This window comes from Phodopus roborovskii, unplaced genomic scaffold (assembly GCF_943737965.1).
Source record: "Phodopus roborovskii unplaced genomic scaffold, PHOROB, whole genome shotgun sequence".
Lineage (NCBI taxonomy): Eukaryota > Metazoa > Chordata > Mammalia > Rodentia > Cricetidae > Phodopus > Phodopus roborovskii.
Window position 1 is genome coordinate 20,338,144 of NW_026126571.1, and position 13,488 is coordinate 20,351,631.

Below are 13,488 nucleotides of genomic sequence, written 5' to 3' on the forward strand. Positions count from 1 at the left end.
AATTAAAAAAAAGAGAGAGATGAAAATCAAACGCATTGAAGCAGAAATGTCCCCTGTGCTATCCCCCACCTCCAGGATCTCCATCCCAAGTCTAATTGCAGATTATCAGAATATGATGAAGCAAACTTACTCAGTGCTGTCTGGATATCTTTTTCCCCATTTTTCACTTCTGTCAAAAAGCCCTTTAAAAATTTGAGACCTCTAAAATGAAAGAAAGAAGAAATATTATCTTCAAAGTTCAGACGGCAATTGCTAGGTTTTATTTAAGTGTCTCAGGCAAGGCAGGGAGTGGGCAGGATGGACACTTTTGTGACCAGCTTCCTATTAGTAAGCTCTGGATACATTCCTCACCCCCTAAGACTGTGGCTTTAGCACCATCTAGAGTTCATTAGAAATGAAAATTCTAGAACCCCACACAAGATTTAGGGGTCTAGAAACTCTGGTTCTGAGTGCTTTACCAGGCTTTTCCATTGGAGTGGAAAGTCACTCACTTACAGAGAAACTCACTGGTTCCTCTGCCTAGAATTCTGAAATTACAAATACTTCTAATAGTAACAATATCCATCACCATCAAGCTGATGTCCTCATCACCACATTTTCTAGCAGGTGTAACAGCGGGTTAGACCCTTCACTCAAAGGCAACATCTCCACTCAGCCAGGCTTGACTGAGCATGCACTCGCTCCACTAGACTGTCTCACCTCTTCAGCCACAAGAGGGCTTCAGTCGCTGAGTTCCTAACCTGAGCTACATCAGCCTCCACCTCATGCAGCACTATCTTCTGGAGGGTAGTAAACTCTTCCTTGTTGGTTATGTACTTCTGATTTACCTTCTGGAAAACAAAAACAAAAACAAGGACAACTCCTTAAGATGAAACCTGCACATTACCAGTAGTACCAGTACAGTATTCCAATCTATAAGCAAGAGGACTTCTACGAAACCAAAGCCAGACTTTACTATCTTCCTTATGTTTTTAGGGTATTTTAAACATTTCAAAAATTCTGTGAGGTTTTAACTTAGGCCAAGAGCCCCGGGTTTTAAGAAATGTTCTTGGGGTATCTTTGCTCACCTCTAACAGTCATTTGTATGACAGGCTCCAAGGACCTCCCCACCTCTCCAAACACGCCAGGAAAGGTATCCACAGAACTTCCTCAATGTATCATACTTAGTGGTGGGAACTGTGTTTTATTTTATTTTTGAGACAGGGTCTCTCTACATACGCCTGGCTGTCCTGGAACTCACTCTATAGACCAGGCTCACCTTGAACTCACAGAGATCCTCCTGTCTCTGCCACCCAGGTGCTAGGATTTATTATGTACCACCATGCCTGCTTTAACAAGCTATTTAAACCATAGATGTTGGGTGTAATATAAGCATCTCTAGTTTTCTGGAAGGAGGCTCATCCTTCCTGTTGTTGACTCCACAGATGAACCAGGAAGTTGGTCTTTTGAGTCCCAGCAAATGGTAGCTACTGTCAGCGACCTATTTTTGGAGAAATGTTCCTTATTATTGTTGAACCCCAAAATGCATACAATTGTTGCTACCATGAGGACTCTCCTCTGGCCCAGCTTTGCTCTTTAAAGAGACCAGACTACCAAAGCTTGCCTCTGTCACATATCAAGGCTACCTCAGCCATTCTGCCCCTGAAAGTTCCCAGTGTGAATGATTTTCCCCTTTTTTATTTACTCCTGTCAAACACAAAAGCAGTGAAAACAATTCCTTTACAGACAAGTGTCTACAGAGACAAGCCAGTATATTTACCTTGATATTTCCAACAAGATCCATTTTTACAGGTGCAAAAACTGTAGGACCAAGTTTGTCTGAAAGGAAGGATCAGAAGTATTTTTGAAAAAGAATTGCTTTTAAATGTAGGAAACACTTATTAGAAAATATTTACATAGTAATAACACATTTAGAAGATCTTTCCCCCAACATTAACTTCTAAGTAATTTTCTAACATAGGCTTTGGAACTGGATATGGTCACCACCTTGACTCTCTGGTCTATCTGCTCTGAGATGAGTCACAGTAACAAGGTCCTATGTGGCATGTTTGATGAAAATGCCTCATAAACTTAGAGCACCCGTTTGAAATCCTTTAGGTTGGCTTAGCACTGGCAATGTTGTAAAGTCCAAATTGAAATGAATTGAAAGCTTAAAACACACTATCAGATTTTAAAGACTAGCAGCAAAGAATGAAAAACACTCGTTAATGGCTATCTATAACAACTACATGTTAATATGACATTTTACATATGCTGTTTCATAAGATGCATTAATTTTGATTTTACTATTTTAATATACGTTCTATAAACTTAAAATTACATGTTGTTTGCCTACACTACTGAATTTAATTTTGCTAGATCTATCTTCATAATTTTGAATATTTATCTTTATAAAACATAATCTTTACTTTTAAAGTATCATATAAAGCAGCAGAGAAAAAATAATGAATTCTAAAAATTATCTAACTGATCTTAAAAAAAATGATTAAAAAACATACATATAGCTGAAACAACCCCAAATATGAAATAAAATAGCATACTGAAAAACAATAGTTTCACTGGCTCAAAGCCAGGAAATGAGAACCAAATAGACAAAACAGAAAACACAAAATAAGATGGTAGAAACACAGGAAAACAGGAGTGAATGCAAATGAATGTAAAAATGCAGTTCATTATCTAGGTAATTACCAGAAAAACACAAATTTCAATAGCTGCAGAAAAAGCATTTTATAAAATTATTTGATTTCATGGCTATAAAAACAACTACCAGCATATAACAATGAAACTACATTTATTAATACTATATATGCAAAACTCCAAAGTGTATTCCTAATAAAACATAAAGTTATATAAAGCATTGTTTATAGAAAAGAAACACAACTAAAATGTATATATCCATTTACATATGTATATAAAATACATGCATTAAATATATAACACACATATATATCACATTCATGGGCTAGAATATATAATATTGGGTAAGACATTAATTCTCCCCAGGTTGACTTACAAATTCAATGTAGTTTTAATCACATCCCAGAGGCCCTTTAATAGGTAATTTAAAACTAAAATTATACATACCCGTGAAGGACCTAGAATAGTCAAAACAATTATGAAAAGAAACAAAATTGGAAGACTTACAATTTCTGATTTTGAGTTTTACATAATTAACACAATTAAGGAAAGACAGACTAATCATAGAAGCAGAAAAGAGAAACCCATTTTATAGGCCTACAGGTTCTGGAGCAGATGGCCAGAGCAACATAAGAGGATATTAGTGGTTGTTTTTCTTGGCAAATGGCTCTTAAATAGCTAGATTATGATTGAGACAAAAATAATCCTCAATCCTAACATCACAACACATAAAAAAAGGAATTCCAGGAAGAACTATGGGCTGAGAAGATGGCTGGACAGTCCTTGCCTTCAATCCCTAGCACCCACTGATGGGGGGAGGGCATGGTGGCACACACTGACAGTCTCAATATGGATGGGGACACTGGAGAGGTAGACACAGGAAGATCCTTGGTTCACCTTGGCCAGCCAACCTAGCCTATATGTTTATAGTAAAAGACTTTGTCTCAAAAAATGATGTGGGTGACATAAGGAAGGCCACCCAAGAATGTCCTCTAGCCCTCACATGAATGTGTGCTTGTGCACACATGTACTCTAGCACACATGTGCACACACACACACAACACACTCACACACCTATACACACACCATAAATGTAAAAATTTTAAAAATCTAGATAAATGAGAGAGCATCTTTATGACCATTAATAAAAAGTAACCATAAGACAACTGAAAACATTAACATAAAAATCAACTTTGTCAAATTTTGAAACTTACATTTCTAAAAACAAATTTACAAAAAGATATCACAAAGCATAAATAGGCAAGTGAAGAGTCTGTAGAAGAAATATTTTTGATTCATATCTATAATGGGATTTTATTAAGAATATTAAAGAATTCTGAAAATTTAATAATAGGAACATCTCTAGTAATAGCACCCTAAGTAATAAAAATAACCAATTTAGAACATGGGCTAGATCTGGAGAGACAAATACTGCATCGGTAATTATGTGACTAGATACTCAACACCACAGACACAGGTAAATGCAAAGCCACAGAATACACCAAGTTCCTATATCAGCCACCATGAAGAGGTGAAGCATCTAGAATCCCAGCACCAGGCAGCTGTGAGTGTGCAACTGCACAACTGCGCTAAAGACTGTTCCTATGGGCTATCACAAAGTCAAGCTGTTCAGTTACACTGGATATTTCTTGTCCTAGATACCCTAGAGAATGAGGAGCACACACCACAAGCATCAACCTCTAAGCATGCTTAGTGAGAAATGAAAGTGAAAGAATAGATAACAGGGTTCCATTCATACAGACAAGGGAAAAGTAAACTCTGGTGACAGAAATCAGTACCATAGCTGCCTCGAGCTTCATAATGAATTGTGAACCAACCGGCACAAGGGATGTTCTAGGGTGATGAAATGTTCTCTATTTTGACAGGAATATAGAATATCTGAGTAGGTACATTTATCAAAATTGACAATCATAGCACTTAAATTCTAGGTGCAAGTTATACCTCAATTAAAAAGACATGTACAGGGCTTAGGAGATGGCTCAGTGTGTAGAGCACTTGCTGCACAAGTGTGAAAACCAGAATTTCCCAGGACCCATGTCAAAGCTAGGCAGGTGTGGAAACCACCTATAATCACAGCACTTGGAAGGCAGAGGGTCAGACAGAGGATTACTGTATTAAGTGGAGACTGATGGAGGAAAACACCAGACATCAGCCTCTAACCCCTACATATATGTACACAAATTCACCCACTCCCTCATACATATGAACACACATACATGCGTATGTACCATATACTCAAACACATGAGAAACAAGGAAAGACATGCATAGTAGATCAGAGAAAATTTAACACATTAACAGTTTATTTACTTTACACTAAGTATAAATTTATTTTTGAAACTCAATTTATCTTTGAAATAAATTCTTTTGACTGGTAAGTTTGAAGGCCTGTTCCTGAACTACGTCCCCTTTGCTTGTATGTATATTTTCTAGAAAGCAGAATTCCATTTTCATTATACCACTCTAAGATCAAAATATTCACTGATTAGAAACAGAAAGAGAAAATACAAGAGTGTTTAAGTCACACAGTTTTTACTTGTGATACGTGATGTCAAGCGCAAGCTAAGAAGAGTCACCTTACTATAAACATTCAGATTATTTATCATGTGAAATTAACGGTGATAGGAAAAACTAATGGATATAATGCAACTGTAGCAATCTTACCTAGTACTGGAACCACCGCATAACACGATGCCAAGAACGCTTCTGTAGGAATGCCGCTGTCTTCCAGAAGTTCAATGTCGCTAAAGCTGAACAATTTGGTGATATGGAGAACGGAAGATTAAAACCACATCAGCACTCTGCAGTTCAGAGATGTTACAGAAACAGCTTTTTAGGGAAACCATGTCTGATTTCATGAGTAGCCCCAAACGTTTTTTTCTATTATGAAAACAGTCCATTAACATTTTGCAGAGATATACCCTTATAATCCAAATACACCATCACAACTGATTTCTCAGAAGGGGAACTAGGGTCTGATTGCCAGGGAGTTTAAAGGGCCTGGAATACCTGGCACTCATGGCACTAAAGAAAGTCGGGATAACCTCCTCGTTGCCTTCCCGGACGGATTCTGGTGAGCAAACTGAGTCTGATCCAGGTTGTGCCAGCTCACAGTCATGATTCCCCAGATTTTCTTCTCCATCTTCCTTCAGTATCTCACCTTGGACTACAAAGTAAACAACGCCTATCACTAAGTTCATCTAAATTTAGTATAAAAATGAACACATAATCATTAGTGAAAATTTCTAAAACACAGAACAGGAAGTGTACACACACCCACGCACGCACACATGCATATGCATGCGCGCGCGCGCGCACAAACACCTATATATCTTGTTTTCATTTATCAGTGCATCACAATTACTTCACTATTCAGTGCTCTTCAAAAATATGATATATTGTCTTTATATTCATTTATATATTTTGAATATATGTGTGGTCAGAGGACAACTTGGAGGAGATGGCTCTTTCCTCCCACCATATGCATTCTAGTGAATCTAACTGGGATCATCAGGCTTTGTGGCAAGTGCATTTACCCACTGAGCAATCTTGCTGGCCCCTGAAACATGATTTTAGGGAACCCGTGGTACCAGTTATAGCAATATGAGAGGCATTTAGTTTCTAAATTTAGTGGGCATATTCTTTGACTATGGATTTGCCCACTTGCTAACATTTACCTGTGAATCCCAACTCAAGACTCGTGGTGCTTTGTAGGTAGCCCTGGCAGCACAGGAAGGTACAAACTTGTTACCAAGTATGCATGGGCTTAGGTGTTTGTCTTGCTTCACTCTCATACCACTAAAGCCTTTATGTACTACCATGGTTTTTGCATGTATGTGCCGTTTGTTACTAATTTTGCAGTTTAAAAAGTCCCCAGGCAATACTACTGTCTGAGGTGCATAAACACAAGCAGTCTGAGATAGGTCTTCATAGAGACCTGTAACTCATTTAGACATGAGTTACAGTTGATGCCTGATGCCTGTTCTGACTTCAATGTTTATCTAGACCATACAGGAGTTTTTAAATAGAAAGGGGCATTATAGCAATGTTATTCATTGATTGGCTGATCAAAATCACAGCATTGTAGAGAATAAACTTTCCCTTAGAGTACTCACACTATTAGCTAATGTTTGGGTGACTTTATACAGTATAAGCACAACACATGAAAATTGTCTGTCATGTCATAAAGAGTCCCCATTCAAAGGGTTTATCTTACTGATTTGTGACCACAGATTTCTATAGGGAATTTTTAACTCAAGAAATCAGACTTTTAAGGGTTATTATATGCCACTTTTCTCAGATCAACATTTAACAGCTTCTAGGTTTAAAATAATAGTAATAGTAGTAGTAGTAATAAAAACAACTTGACTGGGCTAGAATAATTACAGAATCTTTTATTTTAACACAGCCAGAGACGAAATTAACTTACTTAAGTACTCAGACTTAAAATCATTTAGTAAGCACTTAATACACAACTACAAGTCCTAGTGGTTAATCTGTCCAATATGAAGACAAGGTTTTGTGATTAGTGCCAGTGCAATTAGTAAATTTAAGAGGACATTATTCCCAACTACACAGTTATTACCTGGAATTTGGCTTGATTAACTCACAGGAGTTTGGTGGTGGGTAAACTGTGACATCCTCAGGCCCTACTAGAAACCAGGAGATTGAAACACTTAGCTGCTCTAACGTTACACACCAAGTCTGACATTACAGTCTGGGTTCAAAAGACTTAGATATTGTGAGAGAGTTAGGGAACCACTTACACTCACCTAAACTTAGCCATGAACATCAGCACCAAGAACTCTGGATTTTCTCTAAACATTGGGTTGAATGAGGCAACAGAATGCTGTACATTGCACTATGTAGTGAGCTCTCTTGGATCAGTAGCACAGCGCTTGGAGGCTAATCTGTATCTGTGCCCTCCTGAGTGTTAGGAAGATCCTCACTCAGACTATCATTTAATACAACACACCAAACTTTCTTTTGACATTACCTGTCCCATTAACATCTGTGTTTTCCTCACTTGACATACTGCAATCTACCTCTGTGGATTTCAAATACAAGGAACTCTTGGTTTTCATTAGGATTTCTTCATCACCATTTACTTCCATATTTAAAGATCCATTTTCACAACTGTTCAACTCCATCTGCCTAAAACGAATGGTTTAAGAGAAAACGTGATTTGCCACAGGTTGCCCAGATACTACTCTAAGAGATGGGAAGATCCACAATCACCAAACACTGATTAAAAACAGATTTCTTAAATTAAGCCAAACCTCTCAGTCTCCTGCAGATACCAAGGCAAGTAAAGAAACAAAACCACTAAAGCTGGATGTGGTGGTTTATGCTTCTAATCCTCACACTTAGGAGGCTGAGACAAAAGGATTGCCATCATCTTAGGCTAACCTGGGCTATAAAGTAAGGCCTTCTATAAAAATAAATAAGCAAGCCTTAATGTCCTGATGACATCATCTTAAACTAACCTGGGCTACAGATTAAGACCTTATTTTTTTTTTAAAAAAAAAATAATAAAGAAGCATTAATATCGCTTCCTAAACCATGTGTCCTGGTGACATCATCTTAGGCTAACATGGGCTATAGATTAAGCTCCTCTTTAAAAATAAATAAACAAACAAGGAGCCTTAATGTTGTTTCCTATACTACATGTCCTGGAGACATCATTTTAGGCTAACCTGGGCTATAGATTAAGACCCTATTTTAAAAAGGAATAAAGGAGCCTTAATGGCTTTTGCTGTACCACATGACTCAATCTCCTTGCCTTCCACCAGCATCAGGAAATGCTCAGGGCAGCTCTTTAGTGTGCAATACGCTTTCTCTGGTGCCACATTTAACACTTAGTTGACTTTCATCAACTTCTCCCCAGGAGGCTTTTCCTCATCACTCTGGCTACTTAAACTACTTGCTTATGAAGACTAGCTGTGGCCAGCAGGGAGCTCTCCTGTCAGCAGGAGGATCACAGTGCATCTGAGGGACTGAGTACACAGGGGGCAGCAGAAAAAGCTGTTTAACACTTAAAGAACCAGCTGATTCTGTGAAAGGGATCTTATACCCAGTCAAATAAAGCAGTTAATAGGCCAGCATCCAAGCTCCATAATGATTCTAGCAAAAGAAAAAGAAATATTTCAAATTCATGCACAAATCCACAATTCAAACTGTGGTCACAAATAGAGCCAACGTCTCAAAAGAAATAGAAATCTACAAAAATGTTTCTAGTAAAAATATCTGAAAAGGAAAAAATTATCATTGACCAAATTGAGGACAACCTTTGTAATAAGGAATCAATACACACACACGTGCACACACACACATACCCACCATATATCAACAGCACAAAGGGATGAACTATTAATAATTTAAAAGGATAATGTGCACCATGTCAGTAAAGACCCTGACAACTGTGTAAAGGAGCCTTTCCTTTCTTGGTGGTACTGCAGATCAGGCTCAAGGCCACATCTATGCTAGGTAAGCATCACACCATTGAGCTACACAAACTTGCACCCATGGATACATTTTTTTTAAAATCAAAGAATCATTTAGCGTACCAGTACTAGTTTAGGTTTTGCTAGCAAGTTATCTTCAATTTAATTAAGATTCTCATTTCTAAATAAAATAGAGAAGCAGCACTAGTTTTTTTTCTGGGAAAAAAAAAAACACTGCAGCCAACATTGAGTTCCTCTACAACACAAGTTCTAACTTTCAGCAACTCTAGACAGACTTTAGTAGACATTTGTGATGACAAGACTTGATTTCCTAGGGAAATGGCCACATCTTCCCAATTCTGCCAAACCCATTTGTAGTCTAGCTTCACACAGAGGGAAGATAGGTGGTTTGTTTCTAGTACCATCTCAAAAATCACCATACTACACCACTGCTCTTTAAAAGTAAGGAACACAGTGTATAGATTTCTAACTTTAAGAAGGAAGAAAAAGAAGAATTACTATACCTTTCCAATGAATTATGAATTGGTATGATAGGATGTTTCATCTTGAAAAAAAAGCAAAGAAATGAAAGTTCATGTGTTAAATTGCAACAGTGTTATTTAGACTATCAACACATAGGAAAGTGGTCAATATAGCTGTAATACATATTGTCCTACTCAAGGAAAGAATTTAAGGTCATGAAGTGCATCCAAATAGGAAAGAAAGCTGAAGTTTTAAAAGATCTCATTATCATAGCCAAATTCCTAACGACTAGCTTTCGTTGTAATTTGTTAGCCTTATTCAGCATTAATAGATAGTAAATTATGGTGAAACATTATATCCAATACTGGAGGCATGATGGTAAGCATTACGGACATTCCTGCTCTTAAGCCAACTTCAACAGAAGTTAGGGAAATAGGGGAGTGAATGAGAGGAAGTCCTCTTAGTTCAATGTAGGGCCTGAGGGAAGACAAAGGGAAGATGAGGAAGGGCTAAGCTGGGAGAGAAGCCGAGAGAATATTCCCTGCAGTGGAATATGGCATAAGCAACAGCACATTCAAGTTAGGCACTGTTGGGGGGGGCAGGTGATACAGGAAAGGGCCACAAAGTTTTAGCCTTAGCTTATAGTCCATGAATGAATGATTGCAAGGTTTAAATAAAATCCAATTTATACTTCATTACTGTTGGCTAATGGAAGGGCCAGGCTGACCATGACTAGTAAGGATAACAGTATTCTAGGGAAGACTCCTTGGAGTTATAGAGAAAAGGTTACAGTAGAGAACTGTATGGGGAGTCAACAGCTAAAAACAACCAACTAGACATAGGGGACATAGGGCAGATACAAAAGTGTAAATAAAGCTGCTTACAAACAGTATTAGTCATGAAAGGATGTGTCCTTAAACTTTTAATGTTCCACAATTCTTGGGGAGAGAAATTGAGCTGGGTGGGTTTTTACCTTGCTGGACTTAAGCACCGCTAGCTGAGGGGATCCTGGGGGTGTATGGTAAAGCAGCTCAGAGGTGAAGGCTGCATTTGCAATCTGCATGCATTCCTCCAAGGTCTTCAGGAAAGTGTTGCAGGTTGATTTCAGCAGAGTTCCCACATCAATTCCCTCCTACATAACAACCAGAAGAAGAGTCTTTTGTCTTGCTACAAGATGAAAACCTCAATTGTGCTGTCTCTTGAGAGGTTTATATTCACAAAACAATAGTAATGTAACCAATTAGGATGTTGCTGGCTAAATATGCGCATCAGTGATAAACAACAGAAATGAACCAACCCAAGTTATCTGATATCATAGTTCTAACTTTCAGCAACTCTAGACATACTAATTTAGCAGACATATGTGATGGCAAGACTTTTCACACATAGCCTAGCAGATCTTTTTCTGATGCTTTGAGACGACTAAATGGCAACTTTATTAACAAATGGTGGCACATGTCTACAATCCCAGCACTCAGAAAGCTTCAGTTGGAAGGTTTGGAGTTCAAAACTAGCCTAGGCTGAATAGTGAGATCCTATTTCCAGACAAACAAACCAACCAACCCACAATCCTTGCTGGTGATGGTGGATCAAAGCCATGCCTCCACTTCTGAAAGCATGGGGCACATATACTGTGACAGATACAGTCCTGTCAGTCTCACCAAGGGTGACAGACATATAGCACTGACAGACACCATGCTGACTTCTTAGGAGGCACATGTAAAGAAATAGTAAAGTTAGACAGGTGAGGCGAGCTACTTAGAAAGCTGTACAAATGGGGGAAAGCGCACTTCAGTAAGGTCATTCTTGTTTTTCTTAGCACTAAAGGTAAAAATCTCCCAAATTATGGGACTTTTATGGATTAATCCTAAAATTCTTCAAAGATGAGAAATTGTGTGCTTCCAAGCACTGCAATGCATGCATTTCTGTGTGCAATTCTGCCACTTTCCAAGAGAGTCGGGAATCATCAGAGAATAAATGCTCACAGGCAATCTGACATTACTGTTCTGTGTCATGTCAGTAACGTCACTGAAACAGTACTTTACCTCAGAGGCAGCACCACCAGATGTGGCCACTTCCTTCGTTTTATCTACTTGCTGAACAAGGAGATCACAGTACAGCCTTAGTTCCGACATTTTGGTTTTCAAGTTTTCAGTGTTTTCTGCAAATTCTAAGTTAACAACAACGAGAAAAGGTAAAGTAGTAACCAGAAGAAAGAGCCATTTCCTAGTTAGTAGCTGCACAGAAGTGAAGGAAGTATCTAATGCCTCAAATCAGGGTTATGTATGTGTTTTACATGAGATAGGTAAAGGTATGGGAAGAACAATAGTAGAAAGAGGGTGTGTCCCAGGTATTTCCTGAGACAAAGTACTGAACAATCACAGGTTCACAAAGAGAAGAGTCTGGGGAGCCCTTCTCCTGAGAACTGGGAGCAGAGTCAGAGCTCAGCGCTCTGGTCTCAGTCCGCCTCTGTAATATGGAATCAGTGATCTGTCTGAGCTGAGCAACAGCATTCTGTCTGAGGACTGGCTCTACATGTGCCTATCAGGGTCAATGCCCCTAACTGTTACCAGCAAGGCTCTGCTGCCATCTTGGTGGGAGGGATCAGAAGCAAATGCTGCCACTGTTGTTTCTTATCACCTGTTTTGAGTTTAGCCACCAGATTTGATAATTTGTTCCTGATTTAGCAGCATAACAACCAACAAAGAGGCCATTTTATTGGATCTCCTTAAGAGTCAGGGACTTCTCCATCTGTCACATGCAAGCTTCCCTCAGCACAGCCAATCTCTTCGAGTGTACACACAGGTTTGTGGAGCTCTGACAGTAGCAACCAGGGGCCAGGAAGCAAGCCTTGACAACACTCTCAGCCAGCACAACCAGTCTCTCTAGGAAGGCCCGCCATTGTGCTCAGACCAAGTGATATTAACCAGCATTAAGCAGCAGCAATGTGGAAATTAAGTATCCACCCTCAGCAGGGGAGAGTGGAAAGCAGGTGTATACTGCCGAGAACACCCTGACCCCAGACTTCTCAGGCTCACCCATTCTTCACCAAATTTTGTGATACCATTTCATGTTATCACAAGACCTCACAGCCATCCTTCCAACACAGAAATCATCACCTTTCCAAAGATCAGGTGAATGAAGCTCAGAAAAATTAAGTGACCTATGGCAGCTGTGAAGTACTGATACATCATTCAAGACAGGTGTGTCTGGCTCCAAACTCTTCATGTTTTCTAGCATGCTAAGGAAGCAGAATTTGAACTAGGTAGGGACCCTGGTGCAAGATCTGCTTAGAAACAGCATTTCAATAATACAAAATGCTGGGTGAGGGAACCCAGAGATGCCTCTGGGTAATTCCCAAGTTCTCAGACAAGAGGACCATCAGTACTTGCCTTTTTCTTTCTGGGTCCTACTATCTGTCAGGCAGGCCTTAGCAGACCCCAGGGCCACCAGCCATCTCTGTCTCTCTGCCACACTTCTGGCTTTTAAGTAGAAATACTGTTCCCCAGGGATGATCAGATCCATGCGAGTGTTATCCACAGAATGAACTAGGAGCAAGGAAGGAGAGGGTCAGACTAGATAAGATTTATTTATTTATTTAATCTGTGTGCTTATATGTGCACGTGTGTGTGTGTGGGGGATTGTATACCTCTGTGTGTATGGCAAGGCCAGAAGAGGCCAGCTAGTCTCCTCTATCACTTTCCAACTGTTCCTTTAAGGCAGAGACTCTCCCTGAGTGAGTGTTCTCATAGTTAGGTAGAAGCCAGCAAACCCCAGAGACCCTCCTTTCTCTGTCCTCCTCAGATCTGGGGTTACAGGATTGTGTTTATTACCTGGGTGGGATCAAAATGCCAGTCCCTATGATTGGGCAGAAAGTGCCTTTAACCACTGAGCCATCTCTCCAG

At 39.2% G+C, this 13,488-nt stretch overlaps 1 protein-coding gene across 1 annotated transcript in view; it reads right to left on the minus strand.

Annotated features, from left to right (window-relative positions):
• Positions 1–13,488, minus strand: part of Plekha8 (pleckstrin homology domain containing A8) — a 45,628-nt gene that overhangs the window by 10,691 nt on the left and 21,449 nt on the right. The window contains exons 3-12 of the mRNA XM_051202812.1: positions 12,976–13,131; positions 11,629–11,753; positions 10,557–10,715; positions 9,625–9,665; positions 7,654–7,811; positions 5,667–5,823; positions 5,322–5,407; positions 1,760–1,818; positions 700–830; positions 131–201 (exon numbers count right to left, since the gene is read on the minus strand). Coding sequence (XP_051058769.1) covers positions 131–201; positions 700–830; positions 1,760–1,818; positions 5,322–5,407; positions 5,667–5,823; positions 7,654–7,811; positions 9,625–9,665; positions 10,557–10,715; positions 11,629–11,753; positions 12,976–13,131 — 1,143 coding nt within the window. The remainder of the gene's footprint in view (positions 1–130; positions 202–699; positions 831–1,759; positions 1,819–5,321; positions 5,408–5,666; positions 5,824–7,653; positions 7,812–9,624; positions 9,666–10,556; positions 10,716–11,628; positions 11,754–12,975; positions 13,132–13,488) is intronic.